We start from the raw sequence: 16,347 nt of genomic DNA on the forward strand, positions 1-16,347 counted from the left end.
CTATCTTTATTCAAAAAGAAAAATTAAATTATAATACTCTGAGAAATCTCTTTTTCTAATATATCCAAAATCTCATTCTCACCTTTATCTTCCAGTCTTCTCTGAGCTTTTAATTGAAAATCACTGAGGTAGGCATATCATGTAGGATAGTCTAGAGTCAGTAGACCTGAAAGTATCCAGGGTCTCATGAAATCCCCAAAACTCTTTCAGAGAGTCCTCTAGTCAAAATTAGTCTTTGCCTTTATTTTTTCCACTTTACTCTTATATGTTCACAAGTGTATATCCTTGCTCTGACAGGTAATGGAATTATGCTTATTATGTGTTCTGGGCCTTAAAAATGTCTGTTTTAATTTCTAATCCATACAATACAAATAGATATTGTATTGTAACCCTTTGGATGAAAACCCTTTGGATATTTCAAATATATTTATATATTTTTAAATATTTATTTTTATTTATACAAGAAGTGGGGTACAGGCCAGAGGCACAGGAGAGTGAGAGGAATCATCAGAGACAGAGTGGGGAGCAGAGCAGGCAGACAGACCAAAGACACTGCTGAGAGGAGCAGCAGGAGAGACAGGAGAGGTCTGCATTGCCATGTGGGTATCTCCCTGGCCAGACAGGAATCAAACAAACCCACACTGCAGAGGCTGCAGACAGCTTCACAGCACTGTGCTCAACCCTCTGCACCACTGGGGAGACCCATAAAATACATAAATTTTTAAGATTGCAAAGAGGTACTAACACGAAAGTGTTTGAGAACCATTCAATAAACAACCCCCCCAAATCTCAATGGCATAACACAAGGAAATTTCTCTCTCATTCAAGCACATGCTCCTGAAGTTAGCTTGTGACAAGGGCCCTGCAGTGTGGACTGTAGGTCAAGACTGGTGTTTTTTTCATTGCCATTTAAGTAGCAGGAACCTTTAAAAGGAGATAGTCTTAGTAGATGACCTCCATAAGAGAAGTCAAAGAGTTTTTGCAGTGACTGAAGGGAGGTGAGGAGCCTGAATTTGCCTCTGGCTTTGTCACTGCTACCACCTGGAAAGGGCACCAAAAACCCTGTGCCTGGTGCCTTCACTGAACTATTTGTTGGGCTGGGCCAAGGGCTCACCAAGAGCTATTTATCTGCTCATTCAGCATCGCCTATGGTACTATTGCCTTTGTTGTTGTCTTGTTACAGAGCAACCCTGATATAAAACGGGTTTTCTGACTGTGGGTTCTCACCCACACCCTTAAAGGGGACTTATTAATGCTAAACTGCAGACACACACAAAAGATTGATAAAAGGTTTATTTACAAGGGAAGGGGAAATGAATAACTCAGGGAGAAAAAGAGGGCAATAAGTTCGTAAATGTGTCCTACCCGTTCTGCTGACCTGGAATCCCAATGACCCACCGAGCTGGTGAAAAACCAAGCGCACCTCGTGGCCAAGAGAGCGACCCCCAGCCACATGGCCAGTTAAATACTCCAACAGCGAACATAGTTGCTTAACTCTGCCCTCAGGTCCTGCAAACTTCCCTTTGGTGGTCATGGGATTTGTAGTCCCCAGTGTCTTGATGGAGCGGGGGTGGAGTCCACAAAGCCTGTATGGATTTTACTCATGGCATCCTTTTCCCCTAACAGTCTGCTCCAGAATCCAGGGCTGCTCATCCGGACTTTCATACTACTGCTGCAGGCTGCCATGCCTGTGAGCGCCTCCAGCTACTACCATGAGTTGGATGCCGTATCTCACATGCTCCTGGCCCTGTTGATGGAAGATGCCATCTTGGATGAGTGGCCTTTTGTTTGGGACTTCTGGACACTGTGGACTCTATCTAGGGTTAGACAGCCAGCCATTTGTGGCCTTAGTAACTCTGTTTCCCCTGTTTGTTAAATAAACCCCATAATTGTTGTTCTCTGAATCTGAATGGACTTGTAATTGTGCGCACAGGTGAAGAACCCACAGACAGTATTTGTCCTCTATTGGGCACTGTCCTCAGATGGTTACAGCACCAAAACAATTTTGCTTCAAGCTGAGAGTATGTTGTGTGTTTGTGTAGAGTCAGGAGAAGTCATTTCTGCATGTCCTAAGTCGCCCACGCTAAAAGCATCTAAATGTTTCCCAATCACCACAGCAGGAAAAGGGGTAAAGGACACAGTAATCTCATACTGGTTCTAGAAACTTCTACCTGCAGTAGATACATGTCATTTGCACTCACATTTCACCAGCCAGCTCAGGTGTGGCCCAATCTAAATCACAGGGGACAGGGACACACAATCTTCTCAGGTTTCACAAAGCAGAAGATGAGAGCAGTTATTCAACATGCTGCTACCTTCCAAAAGGCTGCTTCTGGCAGCCAATCTCTTCCCAGCATCTTTTACACCCTCATAACCAGTAATTTCTGGGGCCTCACAGAACACATTTCAGGAAACTTGTGGGAAATTATTATTTAAGTATGAAGTATAAAAGTCCACATATTTAATTTTTTTGAAAAACAATCGAGAAACATCAAATCTGAACAAAAGAGTACACACCTGACAAGCGCCTAGGATACACTGCTATTGTGTAAAGAGAGCACTCTAAGACCTTTGTTTAACCAAACTATAAAACCAATTATTTATAATGTGTGCCATTAACAAATGTCCAACACATTTCTATAAGAGCAAGATGCAGATCAATTCGAACCCATTAAAATTCCTGTCTGAAGTGACTCACCCGGCCCAACTAACAAATTCACATGTCAATGGTGGGACGACCTAATGACCCATCTGCTGAAAAATACAAACTGTATCATTTTGTTTTCCAAATAACAAGCATTGATTGCAGTAGTAGAAAGGTCACTTGTCATCAGCTCAGTCATTGACCTGCTGGCAAATTGCAGCCTGTCACTCCACAGTGAGCCAGGACCATCAGAAAGAACTAAGGCAGGCTGTATTTGTAGAGCACAATTTAGGGAGGTAACACCATTTTCACAAGGTGTGTCTCTAACAGGAACAGGGCCAGTTAACAGAGAGAGAAAGAATCAAGAAAAAGAATGACAATAAGAGATATCATAATTTTGCAAGAGGAACCAGAAACCTATATGATTTATATTCGCCTTAAGCACAGGATCAAATCCAGTCTATGAATCCAAGTCTTTTTTTTTTTTTTTTTTAAGATTTATTTATTTATACAAGCACTGGGTACAGTTAGAAGCGCGGGAGGGTGAGAGGATTCACCAGAGTCAGAGTGGGGAACAGAACAGGCAGACCGACGAAATATACTGCTGAGGGGAGCAGTGGGCGCGGCAGGAGAGGTCTGTCGCACCATGTGGGACCCTTGCCAGTGGCCGGGGATTGAACCGGCACTGCAGAGGCTGCGGACAGCTTCGCAGCCCAGTGCTCAACTGCTGCGCCACGAGGGGAGGCCCTGAATCCAAGTCTTATGTGAAGAATGTCAGTATGTTATACATTGTCTATGGGTAACAGAATCGTTCAAGTACCCAGAAGTAGTCAGGAAAATCAAAATGAAGAAACAATCACATATTAAAAACCTAAAGCATACAAATAAGGAAGGGTCATTTGAAACATTTTCTGTGACATCCTCTCTACAATCATAACTCTATTCATATGCTACCCCATGTATGCAATTCAGACACCATATAATCAGTCGTCTCCATTTGTCCACCCACCAGATCTGGTTGTCCAGTGACAATTAATTAAATAGCCATATTTATTTCTCTTGCATTCACTTAAGCTTTTAAGTATTAATTTAAGATATAATTTGTCATAATTTCCTAGAATAAGGTATCAATCAAATATGCATTAAAGGCCACTTATTTAAAATAATGAACTGCATAATCATTTCTGTGGGGATTGCCAAGAAATTCTGTATGGATTTTTCTGTATTCAGCCCCATATTATGGACAAGATACTAGTGAATGCAAGCATGCATCCAAAAATAAAATTTAATAATTCCTTATGCACTCCTTACAAAGTTTCAGTTAGTCACCAAAATATCCACCAATAGGATAAAGATATTTATACTTGATACACCCACTAAGGCATAAGATCACAGCATGAAGCATCTGTCCTATTTTAGAAAGTCCTAAAATTACATCCCTGAAGTTAGTCTCTGCTAATCAGTCCATGAGCATCATTAAACCTCTCCAGTGAAGACCAAGGAGTAATTCTAACATGCTCAGAAAGGAAAAGTATGGGGTCTTCTAGGTTTTTAAATAAATTTTCAAGGCAATTTGGCAGAATACATTTTGCCTAAAATGCACCATGGATAAAAATTATATTGGCATGACACTAAATTAGTATACCTCACTCATGTGTCTTTTGTTTCCCATTTATATTGCAATTTTTGCTTAGTTTCAAACATATAGAAGGGCCTCCCTGGTGGAGCAGCGGGTTGAGCGCAGTGCTGTGAAGCTGTTCACAGTCTCTGCAGCCTGGGTTTAATTCCCAGCTGGCCAGGGAGAAACCCACATGGCGCAGCAGACCTCTCCTATCTCGCCCCCTGCTCCCCTCAGCAGTGTTTTGGGTCGTTCTGCCTGTCCTACTCCCCTCTCTGTCTCTAGTGAATTCTCTAGCCCTCCTGCGCCTCTGGCCTGTACTGCAGATCTTGTATAAATAAATAAACAAATAAATAAATCTTTTTAAAAAATCAAAACTATAGAAGAGTTGAAAATGTAGTATGATGGTTGTATCATCTATATGGAACAACTGTGAGGACATACCATATTTTCATATATTCAATCTGATTCTCCACATACACACACACACACACACACACACCTTTTTTTTTTTCTGTACAGACATGCAGACCTGTATCCCTAAATACTTTATGATTCACCTAAGAACAGAGCATTCTCTTTCATACACAAATGTATTGTGGTACTTATTTACTAAATCAATTTCCTTATTATATCTTCTCCTGATACCCCATTGTAAGAACTTTTATTTTTTCTCTATGAATACACAGTGATAATTTTATGTTTTCCTTCCTTTCCCAAAAATCAACAGTCTAAACACCTCCTTGGTTCTCATTTTTCACCATCTCACATGGCCTCCCACAGTCCCTCAGTTGCTACTCCTCCTCAGCAGTTGATGCTTGTAGTTCCGCCCTTCCTGCAGCTTCCCCAGCAGACTGGGAACTGCCCATGATCTCCCACCCACTGCTCTTTGTCTCTGCACAGGTGTCCATCTTTCTGAGGGTTCACCTGCTCTGGACTCACTCTTTTCCACCCACCCTCACTGCCACCTCCTCCTAGAGGCACTCTACTGCCCTCATCCAAGCAAGGGCTTCTCTCTGGGCAGTCCCTAGCCCACACCAGAGCACTCACCACACCCACACTTTTTTGCCTCCTGGGAGACAGAGCACAGGCACCATTAGATTCCTTTTCCCAAAATAAACACCCCAAAGTGACTCCACACATCTGGTGCTCCAAATCAGGGAAGGAACTTCATTTCTTTCTGCTCTTATGGAAAAATGATTAACCTAGGCTTAATTAGCTCTTATTTAAATTCATTCAATTCGAAAAAAAAATAATAAATTTATTCAATTTGGTGATTTTGTGGATCATGGAAAGTCCAGAAGGCACTCAAAAAGGCAAGCAGGCCTGTGGTGATTTGGTGTGACACACTGCTCATCTGTACCACAAGAAGGAATGAATGTGTACCCAGAAGACTAAAGGACTGTCTCCAAGAATCAACTCAGAACTGTTTACCCTTCGCTTGACCCTTCTCTTGCCAAAGTGGGCTCCTTCATTCTAATAACTTGGCCTAGTGCAAAAATGCCTTGCTCTGTGAACCAGCACACAGGGCACAGGATGTGAGGGCTGACCCATAACTTCCTCAGGCTGGCTGTAGTGACCATAACTGGCCCCAGCACCCGATGTCTCCCCAATACCTCTCACACCTCACCCCCTTCATATCCTGCAAGATTTACCTCAGTTGTTGTGATTGGGCAACCCATTTTTCTGTTACTTGCTTTCACATAAATCTTATGTCAATTTGTATACTTTTACAGGAAATTAAGCAAGAAGTCAATCTGTTTTCAAAACACACATTTATATATACAGGCTAATTTGTATACTTTTAAACAAATATTTATAAAAGCAACTAAACCACTGTCCTAAGATTCTTCTAACAGTTTCCTTTCAATCAAGACAGCAATTTAGAACAAATTTAGAGAAGAATATTTGTTGAACACTATGCAAACTACTGAAGTAAGTGGTCATGCTTGCACTGACACCCTTGAAAAATTAACTATTAAAAAATTAAGACACTTCAAAAAAAATAACTGCCCAGATCTCTGAAAGTCATTGCATCATTGACTGGTTGAAAACATTATGCCAAGTGAAATAAGGCAGACAAAGGTCAAATACAGCATGAGTCTACTTATATAAGCATACAGAGTGGTCAAAGTTGTGGAGGAAGAAGTAGAATTACAGTTGTCAGTGGGAGGGGAGATGGGAAGTTAGTGCTTAATGGGTGCAGTCTCAATGTGGGAAGATGAAAAAGTTCTGGAAATGGATGGTGATGATGGTTGCACAACTATCTGAATGTACTTCATGGCACTCATCTTATATTTAGAAATGGATAAAATGGTAAATTTTGTTTTCACTTCTGAGTAGAATATACTGATGAGGCTACACACAGACCTGTGCTGGTCCCACACAGATCACTGATCTGATTTTTTTTTTCATTATCATGTAAAATTATTTTTCTAAATCCTGTAATTTAGAAGCTGCTGACAGTATATATCTCCAGTTCAAATTTTGTTATTGTGTCTCATCATTTACTGTTTAAAAGATAATTGGTAACTCATTCTAAGCCTAAGGTGATATGAGTAATGTAGGACTGAGACATGAGTAACTATCTTACATCCAGATGTCAGACCCACGAATCACCAGGGGACACGTAAATAAGATACTCGGGACAATAAAGCTGTTTTCAGCTTTCCCTGACTTTTTTTTTCCCTGATTTCATTTACTAGAAATAATTAAAATAGTGCCAAATAATTCAATGATCACCGATCAAATAATTTTGAGTTACATTTTAATATAAAGTTATACTTGATCATAAACAAAATATGTGAAATGCATACTACAAAGCCTTCAAACCCTACCATTCTGACAAAAACATTGTTAGTATTTTGATAGCATCATATGATTTTTATATTCACTTTTGTTGGTATGATGTGTAGCATTGATTTATATTTATATTAGAGGGCCTCCCCTGGTGGCGCAGCGGTTGAGCACTGGGCTGCGAAGCTGCACGCAGCCTCTGCAGCGCCGGTTCAATCCCCGACCACCGGTGAGGGTCCCACATGGCACTACAGACCTCTCCTGCCGCGCCCACTGCTCCCCTCAGTGTATTTCATCAGTCTGCCTGTTCTGTTCCCTGCTCTGGCTCTGGTGAATTCTCTCACCCTCCCGTGCTTCTGACTGTACCCAGTGCTTGTATAAATAAATAAATAAATCTTTAAAAAAAAGTGTTAAATCTAATATATATATTGCTCCTTGAAAAGTATGTATATGGTGGACAATTTTTGAGATTAAGCAAGACCAGGTGTGAGGCTGAGTTCCTGAAATGGATTACTTGTCTCACCTGATCAAAACCCCTCTGTGTCTGAATGCTTTCCAAGGCTCTCAGGGGCTGTGAGACTGAGTGTCCACTCTCTCCAGCAGAACTTGCTCCTGCTTTAGTCTTTGCTCCTGCTCTTCCTTCTACCCAGATTGTCCCTGACTGGATCGCTGTGTCTGTTCTCACTTACTCAGTTTGCTCCTCTCTATATTCCGATTTCTTACCTGACTTAGCTTTTTTTTCACAGTCCTTAGCGGCGCATCCAATCATCACTGCTTGCATTTCTCTGCTTATCTTCTGCCAGCCTGCCTGCACCTTCCCCATGAAATATAATCAGCAGGAGGACAGAGACTCTACTGCTATAGATCTGGCACTCACAGTCAGGCCCACGGTGGTCATTCCACAAATATCATTAACAGTTTATGGAAAAAGTGACTAGAAAACCTAGAGTTTAAGAACCTATCCAAGGTCAATAGTTAAGAAGTGATAAAGCCACTGTCTCACCAGGGTGGGGCCTACAGGCCTCACAGTGGATAGCTGTCATGTACATTTCGAGACAATCACAGTAGGTGCCACTGGGATAAAAACTATCATCCCCTTCTCGAGATGCATGTGTTCAGGTGAGAAGATCACTCCACAGAACTCAGAGCAAAACTGGAAGTTGTGTCTCTTTCTATAATAAGCCTGGGACAAGATTTAACTTCTCTGAACTCTGTCTCCTAAGGTATAAAATGAGAATAATGCAATTCAATCCCCCAGGCTCATCATGAAGATAAAATAACACACAGCAAAAAAAAAGTTTTATTTATTGCTAAGTGTTATTTACATATGACTTTGTGTTCTAAAGAATGATCAGAAATCACTGCACTGCCACTTGCATGAAATATAGAAATTTTTTTGCTCATTTTAATTTTTTAAGAGACAAACCAGATAGGAAATGTAAATTTGATGCTATAGTGTGCTGCATCTGAAAAAGTGAATTTTGTATTACCTTTTAAATATTCACTCCAAAAAAGTCATTAACAAGAGTAAACAGGGTCTCATAGGATATAATCTTTTAGTAATCCAAGAACAATTCTACTAAATTGAGCATGTAAATAGTCCACCAGGGAGGGTGTCTTTATTTGACTCACTCAAAGATGAATCCCAAGCATCTATAACAATGCATCTGCAACACAGCAGACATTTAATAAATATTTGTAGAATGCTGACAGATTCAAAGAATGAATGAGATAATTAGACAACTGTCTGACTATTCTGTGCCAAAAATATTACTCACTAGATCCACATTGAAATTTAAGGGGAGAAAATATCTTGTCAATTCCATAGTCTTCTTGTCATTACTCACTTAGCCCTAAGTAAACCCTGATGTGTAAATGACTAGACAAGTCTTACCTAGCATGAGAGAAATACTCCTGATGAATGCACCCAAAGAAAAACATGTAATTCCTTTGTCTGTCAAACTATCATCTTTCTCAAATGTAAAATAGACTATGTAAATATTTGCAAACACTTTTTCTACTTTAGGGGTCATCACACTAAAGTGCATGTTGTTCCTCAAGCCCAGGACTTCTATCTCTCTGCCTTTCACATGGGCACCAAAAAACACCTAGGGTATCTCCATGATCAGCATAACCATCATGCCCTATTTTACAAAAAGTTAAACTGAGACACAGAAAACTAAAAAAACTACCTCTGCCAGAATGCGATACTACCTGGAAAAGTGTTCAGAGAATTGTATTTGCCCAGCATGAGGACCCAAATTCACTTAAGTACACCATTTTTAAAAGTATGATATCTTAAGGCAACTCTGGGGGATAATGTCAATTTTATGACTATCAAATGTCTATGGTTAAAAGCTATCTTTACATTTTTAACATTATGGGTAGATTTATTGTTTTTTTAAATAAAATTGGGTCACATTTTCTTGTATGTAAGATAGAGATTTGCTAAATATTCATTTTATAGAATTGGATCACTGTATTACAAACTTGATACCTTAATAAAACATAAAAATATCAGTCATTGCCAAGCTGTATAGGTGTTTTTACATCATAAAATACTTCTTTTTTTTTAAGATTTATTTATTTTTATACAAGAACTGGGGTACAGGCCAGATGTGCGGGAGGTTGAGAGGATTCACCAGAGACAGAGTGGGAAACAGAACAGGCAGACTGACCAAATACACTGCTGAGGGGAGCAGTGGGTGGCAGGAGAGGTCTGCCTCACCAGCTGGCTGGGATCGAACCCGCACTGCAGAGGCTGCAGACAGCTTCACAGTGCTGCGCTCAATCACCTGTGCCACCAGAGAGGCCCATAACATACTTCTTAATCTACTCTGATAATTATACAATGTATTGTAGTATGCACAGTGACAAAGAAACAATGATAATATACCAGGTTCTTGGGCTCAAAGTAGTAATCCTTATGATAAAGTATATGAAAATTCCTTACCACTAATGTAGTTCAGTTGATATCAAATGAACCACACGCTTTACCAATAATGATTGTCATAGTTTCACCATCAAGAAAACTGTATGGTTCACACCGAGCTGCAAAACTATAATCTACTATAGATATTGGCTTCAAATACAACAATTTAAAGGTATTTAGTACTGATTTGCCCTAATTATATATTTCCAGAGCTAAGGTCACAGCCTACAAGTCGTTATCAAGTAAGCTTGTATAAAGCTCCATACTATATTTAAAAATTTTAAATGTGGCTAAAAATAACCTCCATATGAAAATACAGATAAACAAACCCTTTGTTTATAGGAATTGCTGGTAGTCCTTCCCCCATCCCTTGGTCTCAGAAGCTGCTTGCAGTTAGTGCAGGTGTGGTGAGTAGGGGCATTTTACCACTCACCACCAGTCGCCCCACGGGCTCAGGCTGCAGGCGGAGCATGGCAGTGGTGGCACACAGCAGTGGTTTCCCTCCCATGCTTCCCCAGGGCATACTGTCCATGGTTTAGGCATCAGTGAGGAGAATAAGGCCCATTGGGCCAGCTCCAGCACTGTGGCCCCCTCAGCTGCAGGCAGTAGACTGGTGTCTGGATCATAGATAGGTCTGATCAGGTGCGACCTATAAGCTGGTTGTTAGGTGGTTCAGTCAGCCATAGGCTTGAAAATAGTCCAGTCAGACTTGTGGGGTGAGGTTGGGAGGGTCACTGAAAGAGGGTATAAGGCATAGTAGAAGCCAGCTTGGAACTTAGACTATTGTCAACTTAGACTAGATTGTCAATTTCAAGAGAGATAGAAAAATAAAATTACACTTTTAAAGTAAATATTTTTCTAATATAGTTTCTCACTACCTTAAATTTTAAATTCATATTGATGGATTACTTGCTTATTAGAATCACAATAACCCCAAACAGGTTTTGGTACTAAACAAAGAAAATCATAATCCCTTTCAGTAGGTAGTAAGTTTATAGAAAAGACAGAGAAAATTCCTAATCCACAGTCTGAAGGTTAGGATGGACAGCACCAGGCACTGGACCAGACAGCAATGGAGGTGGCAACAGTGGGAGGTGTTGGACACAATCCTATACATCATGTTAACAGTTCTTTGTGAGTTGTTGGGCCACACTAACAACAAAAGGCTCTTTGAAACACCAGGCTGGGGCTGTGCGTGCTCCTTTCTGGCGATGTGAGAGGCAGGGTCGGAGGGCAACAGTGGCCTTTGCAAAGCTCTTCAGCTATTCTGAGAAGCTTTTTAACTTCTCTTCCTTTGGGGGTTAGCTGCTAGATGCTTCTTTCTTCTTTGGAGGTTAGGAACAGAGTGTCTCCAGAAATAGTCTAAGTTCCAAGCTGGCTTCTACTATGCCTTATACCCTCTTTCAGTGACCCTCCCAACCTCACCCCACAAGTCTGACTGGACTATTTTCAAGCCTATGGCTGACTGAACCACCTAACAACCAGCTTATAGGTCGCACCTGATCAGACCTATCTATGATCCAGACACCAGTCTACTGCCTGCAGCTGAGGGGGCCACAGTGCTGGAGCTGGCCCAATGGGCCTTATTCTCCTCACTGATGCCTAAACCATGGACAGTATGCCCTGGGGAAGCATGGGAGGGAAACCACTGCTGTGTGCCACCACTGCCATGCTCTGCCTGCAGCCTGAGCCCGTGGGGAGACTGGTGGTGAGTGGTAAAATGCCCCTACTCACCACACCTGCACTAACCACAAGCAGCTTCTGAGACCAAGGGATGGGGGAAGGACTACCAGCAATTCCTATTGTTGGTAGAAACTGCTTTTTCAAGGGCTCCTGCTGCTTAGGCAGCAGTGAGAAATTCATTCTTGCCCTGTAGCCCATGAGCTGCAGGGTCCCGGTTTCAAATGTGCAAATCTAAAATTTTAAGATGCTATCCATCACCACAGCCTAAAAAGGGTTTCCTAAAATGATCAAGTTCCAATCTGATTAGAATTCACTAGTCACCATCTTTTCATTCTTTAAGATTTATTTATACAAGAACTGAAGTACAGGCCAGAGGTGCGGGAGGGTGAGAGAATTCACCAGAGACAGAGTGGGGAGCAGAACAGACAGTCTGAAAGCACTGCTGAGGGGAGCAGCGGGTGAGACAGCAGAGGTCTGCCGGGCCATGTGGGGATCTGCTGGGCCATGTGGGAATCTGCTGGGCCATGTGGGAATCTCCATGGCCGGCCGGAAATCTAACTGGTGCCGCATAGGCTGCGGACCGCTTCACAGTGCTGTGCTCAAACCGCTGCACCACCAGGGAGGCCCCATCTTCTCATTCTTACTTCCACAAAGAATTCTTCCTGGGCCTGCCTGGTGGCACAGCGGTTGAGCGCTGGGTTGCGAAGCTGCCCACAGCCTCTGCAGCACAGGTTCAATCCCCAGCCACAGGGCAAGGTCCCACATGGCGCGCAGACCTCTCCTGCCACACCTGCTGCTCCCGTCAGCAGTGTACCTCGTCAGTCTGCCTGCTCTGCTCCCTGCTCTGGCTCTGGTGAATTTTCTCACCCTCCCGCACTTCTGACTGTACCCAGTGCTTGTATAAATAAATAAATAAAAATCTAAAAAAGAAAAAAAATTCTTCCTGTTGTTCAGTGGACCAAATATCTTCGACTCATTATGAAATCTACAAAGCAGCTCTACCTTGGAAAACTATGCCATATGTGGATCATTTTATCTTCACAATACTTCCAAGATCACTGGCATCCTTTCAGATCTCCAGAGATACCTAGTGAGCCCCAAACTTGACAAAGTTTAAATTGTCTCCCAAGGTCTCCTAGTTGTGATGGAGACTCTGCTGTGCACCCATCCCAGGTCACGCAGGTTCACTATGAATTTGGGCAGATAGTTAAAGGAACCTTGGAACCCTCAATAGATTCTTAAAGGCCTTTACTGTTGAATCCAGAGAACCAGGTAAATAGTGGCCTCCCAGCCCCCGCTTATCTCTGTGCTTGCATGAATTTGCTCTCTCAGTCTCGCACCATCTGGCAGTAGCCTCGCTTCACAGTGATGATGCCCTTTTATCCCCTCCCTTCTAGGCCCAGGTGTGTGCATTTACACATGCACATGTCCCTACACTCTAGGCCCACATGTTGATAATCATCAGCATCCATTCCCCTCTCCCCAATGTCCCTCTGCCCCTGGCATCCACTGTACCAGTGGGAGGGCATAAAAAGCCTGATTCACTTTATTTAGCCTACATTTTGTCATGTGAATTCTCCAGCTAGATTTCCATCCTCTAGTCACATTTGCCAAAAGAGACGTGCACCTGTTTGCCATATCTGCTTCTTGGGAAAGAATCAATTGGCTAACACCCATTCATTTAGGTCAGGTGTACCCAAAAATAAAGGAAGTAACATTTGATTAGATTTTAAAGGAAGGTACATAAAAGTAAGGTCCTTTAATGAACACTTACAATGATTAAGACTTTTCTGCACCTTTGATTTTCAAAAGAAAACTTAAAACTAAAAGCAAACCTGATGGCATCCATGGGTCAGAAGTCGGCTTGGTCAAGGTGTTCACCTGCTCCCAGTTGAAATCATCATCTTCAGCTTGGCTATATCCACAGGTGCTATAAGGCTCATCAAAAAGGCAACCGCCTAAAATGTAAAAGATTAAAAGATAACATAAATAACGACCAGACAATTGGAATAAGCTATTATGATTGCAGGTACCATACACCTATTTGATGCAAAATTCAATCGAATTTGACTTTTTTGTTGTTTTCAGGAACTGTGGATTATGACTGTATTATGCCCATGTTCAGCACAATCTAACTATTCACATGCTTTAACCATATTGCTATACTGTGTTGTTTCCTGAAAGGATCTTAACATTTGCATAATTCAATTGAAAGTTAAGACCTAAGCAAATATTTAACTCACATATCCCAGAATTATAGGAATTTGGAATAACTGATATTGTGTTCAAAAATTTGATATAAATGCCTTAATCATTTGATGAGTTTTAATAGGAAAAACAATTTTTCCCCAAAATTAAAATATAGATGGTTTCACCACAACTCTGGCACAATAGCAGAGTTCAAAATGCAACAGAGGCCACGGACATAGCTTGCAAATATTTTCCTAAGGATTATGGTAAGTCTAACACAGAAACAGGTTTCACTTTAATATACTGGCAATATAAGTTCTCAAAATTAAAACAGATTACATAAAATGTTTTATAGTCTCTGTAACATGTAAAGGCAAGAATAACTTCACAACAAAACATGTGGTAAACATCTGCTTAACTCTGGCACTATAGAAGACATGTAATTAAATAATCAAATATTTTTTTTAAAATGCAGCATATATAAAGCAATTCCATTGTTTCAGCATCTGGGAGCATACTGAGAATTTTTGGCCCAAACTTTCCATTATTTAACTGTTTCCTGTTGCTTTGAATCACTGCATTATTAAGTCTTTTCCCCAAAGTTTTACATTGCAAAAGTGAATGATTATTACAGGGTAAGTGAAAAAGTATCAGGCTTTTCTGTTCTCCCACTATTAGGATTGATGATGGATCTTGCGGTCCTGAATGCATGCCTGATGGCAGGCACCTGGAGTAGAGTGTGGGTAAGCGTAAGTGGATACACCTGTGCTGAGAGACTGGGCTTATAAGGGTGGCATCATGGGGACACCAGTAGAGCACAGAAAGAGTGAAGACTTGCTGGGGTCTGGGAGGCCTGCCAGCCTCCTGGCCCCCCAGAACTCTTGCCTGCTGTGTACCCAGTAAAATCCCAATAAAAGCCCAAAAACCCACTGAAAGCTCCAGGACTTCTCCTTCACCAGTCTGCTCAGGTTTCATAGAGATCTCGCCCTGCAGCATTCCTGCCACTACAATTATGTTGATCATCGTAATTATGATGAAAATTCTACCATCCATTATAATGACTTTCCGATGATAAGAATAAAGGATTCTGGTCAAGAGAATACAAAAATGGGCCTCCTTGGTGGCACAAGGGTAAAGAAGCAACCTATAAAGCAATCTGCAGCCTCTGCTGCATGAGTTCAATTCCTGGCCAGCCAGGGAGCAACCCACAAGGCACAGCGGACCTCTCCTGACTTGAGAGAAGAGGTCCACTGTGCCTCAGCAGTGCTCCCCTCAGCAGTGTATTTCAGTCAATCTGCCTGTTCTATTCCTGTAGGGTAAGGAAAAATGTCAGGCTTTTCTGCCCTCCCGCCATCAGGCATAGATGATGGATCCTTGTGGTCCTGAATGCATGCCAGATGGCGGGCACCTGGAATAGGGTGTGGGCATAGGTAGATGGGATTCACCTGGGCTGAGACTGGGCTTTTAAGGGCGGCGTCAGGGGACGCCAGGAGAAACCGAGAAAGAAGTAGCAGAAGCCAAGAGAGAAGCAGAGAACACCGGAGAGCCCAGATAGAGTGAAGACTTGCTGGGGGCTAGGAGGACTGCCAGCCTCCTGCCCCCCCAGCACCACTGCCTGCTGTGTACCAGGTAAATCCCAATAAAAGACCTGCAAAAAGCCACTGAGGACTCTGACTCCTCCCTTACCCAGTCTGCTGGATCATAGAAAACCTGCACCGTGTCTGCTTCTGGCCCTACAGTTCCCCACTCTGTCTCTGGTAAATCCTGTCACTCCCCTGCATCTCTGGACTGTACCCCGGCTCTTATATGCACGCATAAATAAATAAATAAATAAATCTTTTTTTAAAAAAAGAAAGAATACAAAAATAAGATTATTATTACACTGTCTCCAGTGTGTGTGCAGGTGGCAAGAAAATAAGTAAAACAGCACACAACCTCAGAGGTAAACAGATGTTAGAGGCCAGCTGGTCAACTTCCATCCAAATGCTAAAACTCAATTCTACAACCTTCTAGACAGTTTCTAAATAGATGAGGTCCCCACATGTTAGTAAAGCAACCCTCCCATGTAGAAAATTCCCCTTGAAAAGGCCCATGCTCTATTTCTTGAATTGTATACTCATTTATCTTAGTTCTAAACACTGGAAAAAAAATAGCAAAAAAAAAAACAACCTCAGCTCTATGGAGGGAAGATGATTATTTGAAAAGGCCTGTTATGTTCCAAGTCTTCACTTCTCCAGGCAATATATGCTTTGCTGCCCTCAGTTCCCGCCTGTGGTGCCAGCAAGGCACAGTGCAGGTTCCCTATGATCTGGTCAGATGGGTAAAGGAGAGTCCTGGAGCCCCCAGTGGCTTATCAGGCTTTTATTGAACTTTTTTTTTTTTTTTTTTAAGATGCAAACACACCTGAGCCAATCATTGACTTTTAGTTGTTTTTTTGTTTTTTTTAATAGAGGCATGTTTTATTTATTTATTTGTTTGTTTGTT

General features: G+C 41.8%; 1 protein-coding gene across 5 annotated transcripts in view; it reads right to left on the reverse strand.

Moving 5' to 3' along the window:
- PTPRM (protein tyrosine phosphatase receptor type M) overlaps window positions 1-16,347 on the reverse strand; it is a gene marked incomplete at its 3' end in the record, with an annotated part of 796,072 nt that overhangs the window by 572,572 nt on the left and 207,153 nt on the right. For all 5 annotated transcript variants that reach the window (XM_084252855.1, XM_084252854.1, XM_084252853.1 and 2 more), the window contains exon 2: window positions 13,509-13,631. In XM_084252855.1, the coding sequence (XP_084108981.1) occupies window positions 13,509-13,631 (123 nt within the window). The remainder of the gene's footprint in view (window positions 1-13,508; window positions 13,632-16,347) is intronic.

Source organism: Talpa europaea (genome assembly GCF_964194135.1).
Source record: "Talpa europaea genome assembly, chromosome: 13".
In the NCBI taxonomy this organism is placed as follows: domain Eukaryota; kingdom Metazoa; phylum Chordata; class Mammalia; order Eulipotyphla; family Talpidae; genus Talpa; species Talpa europaea.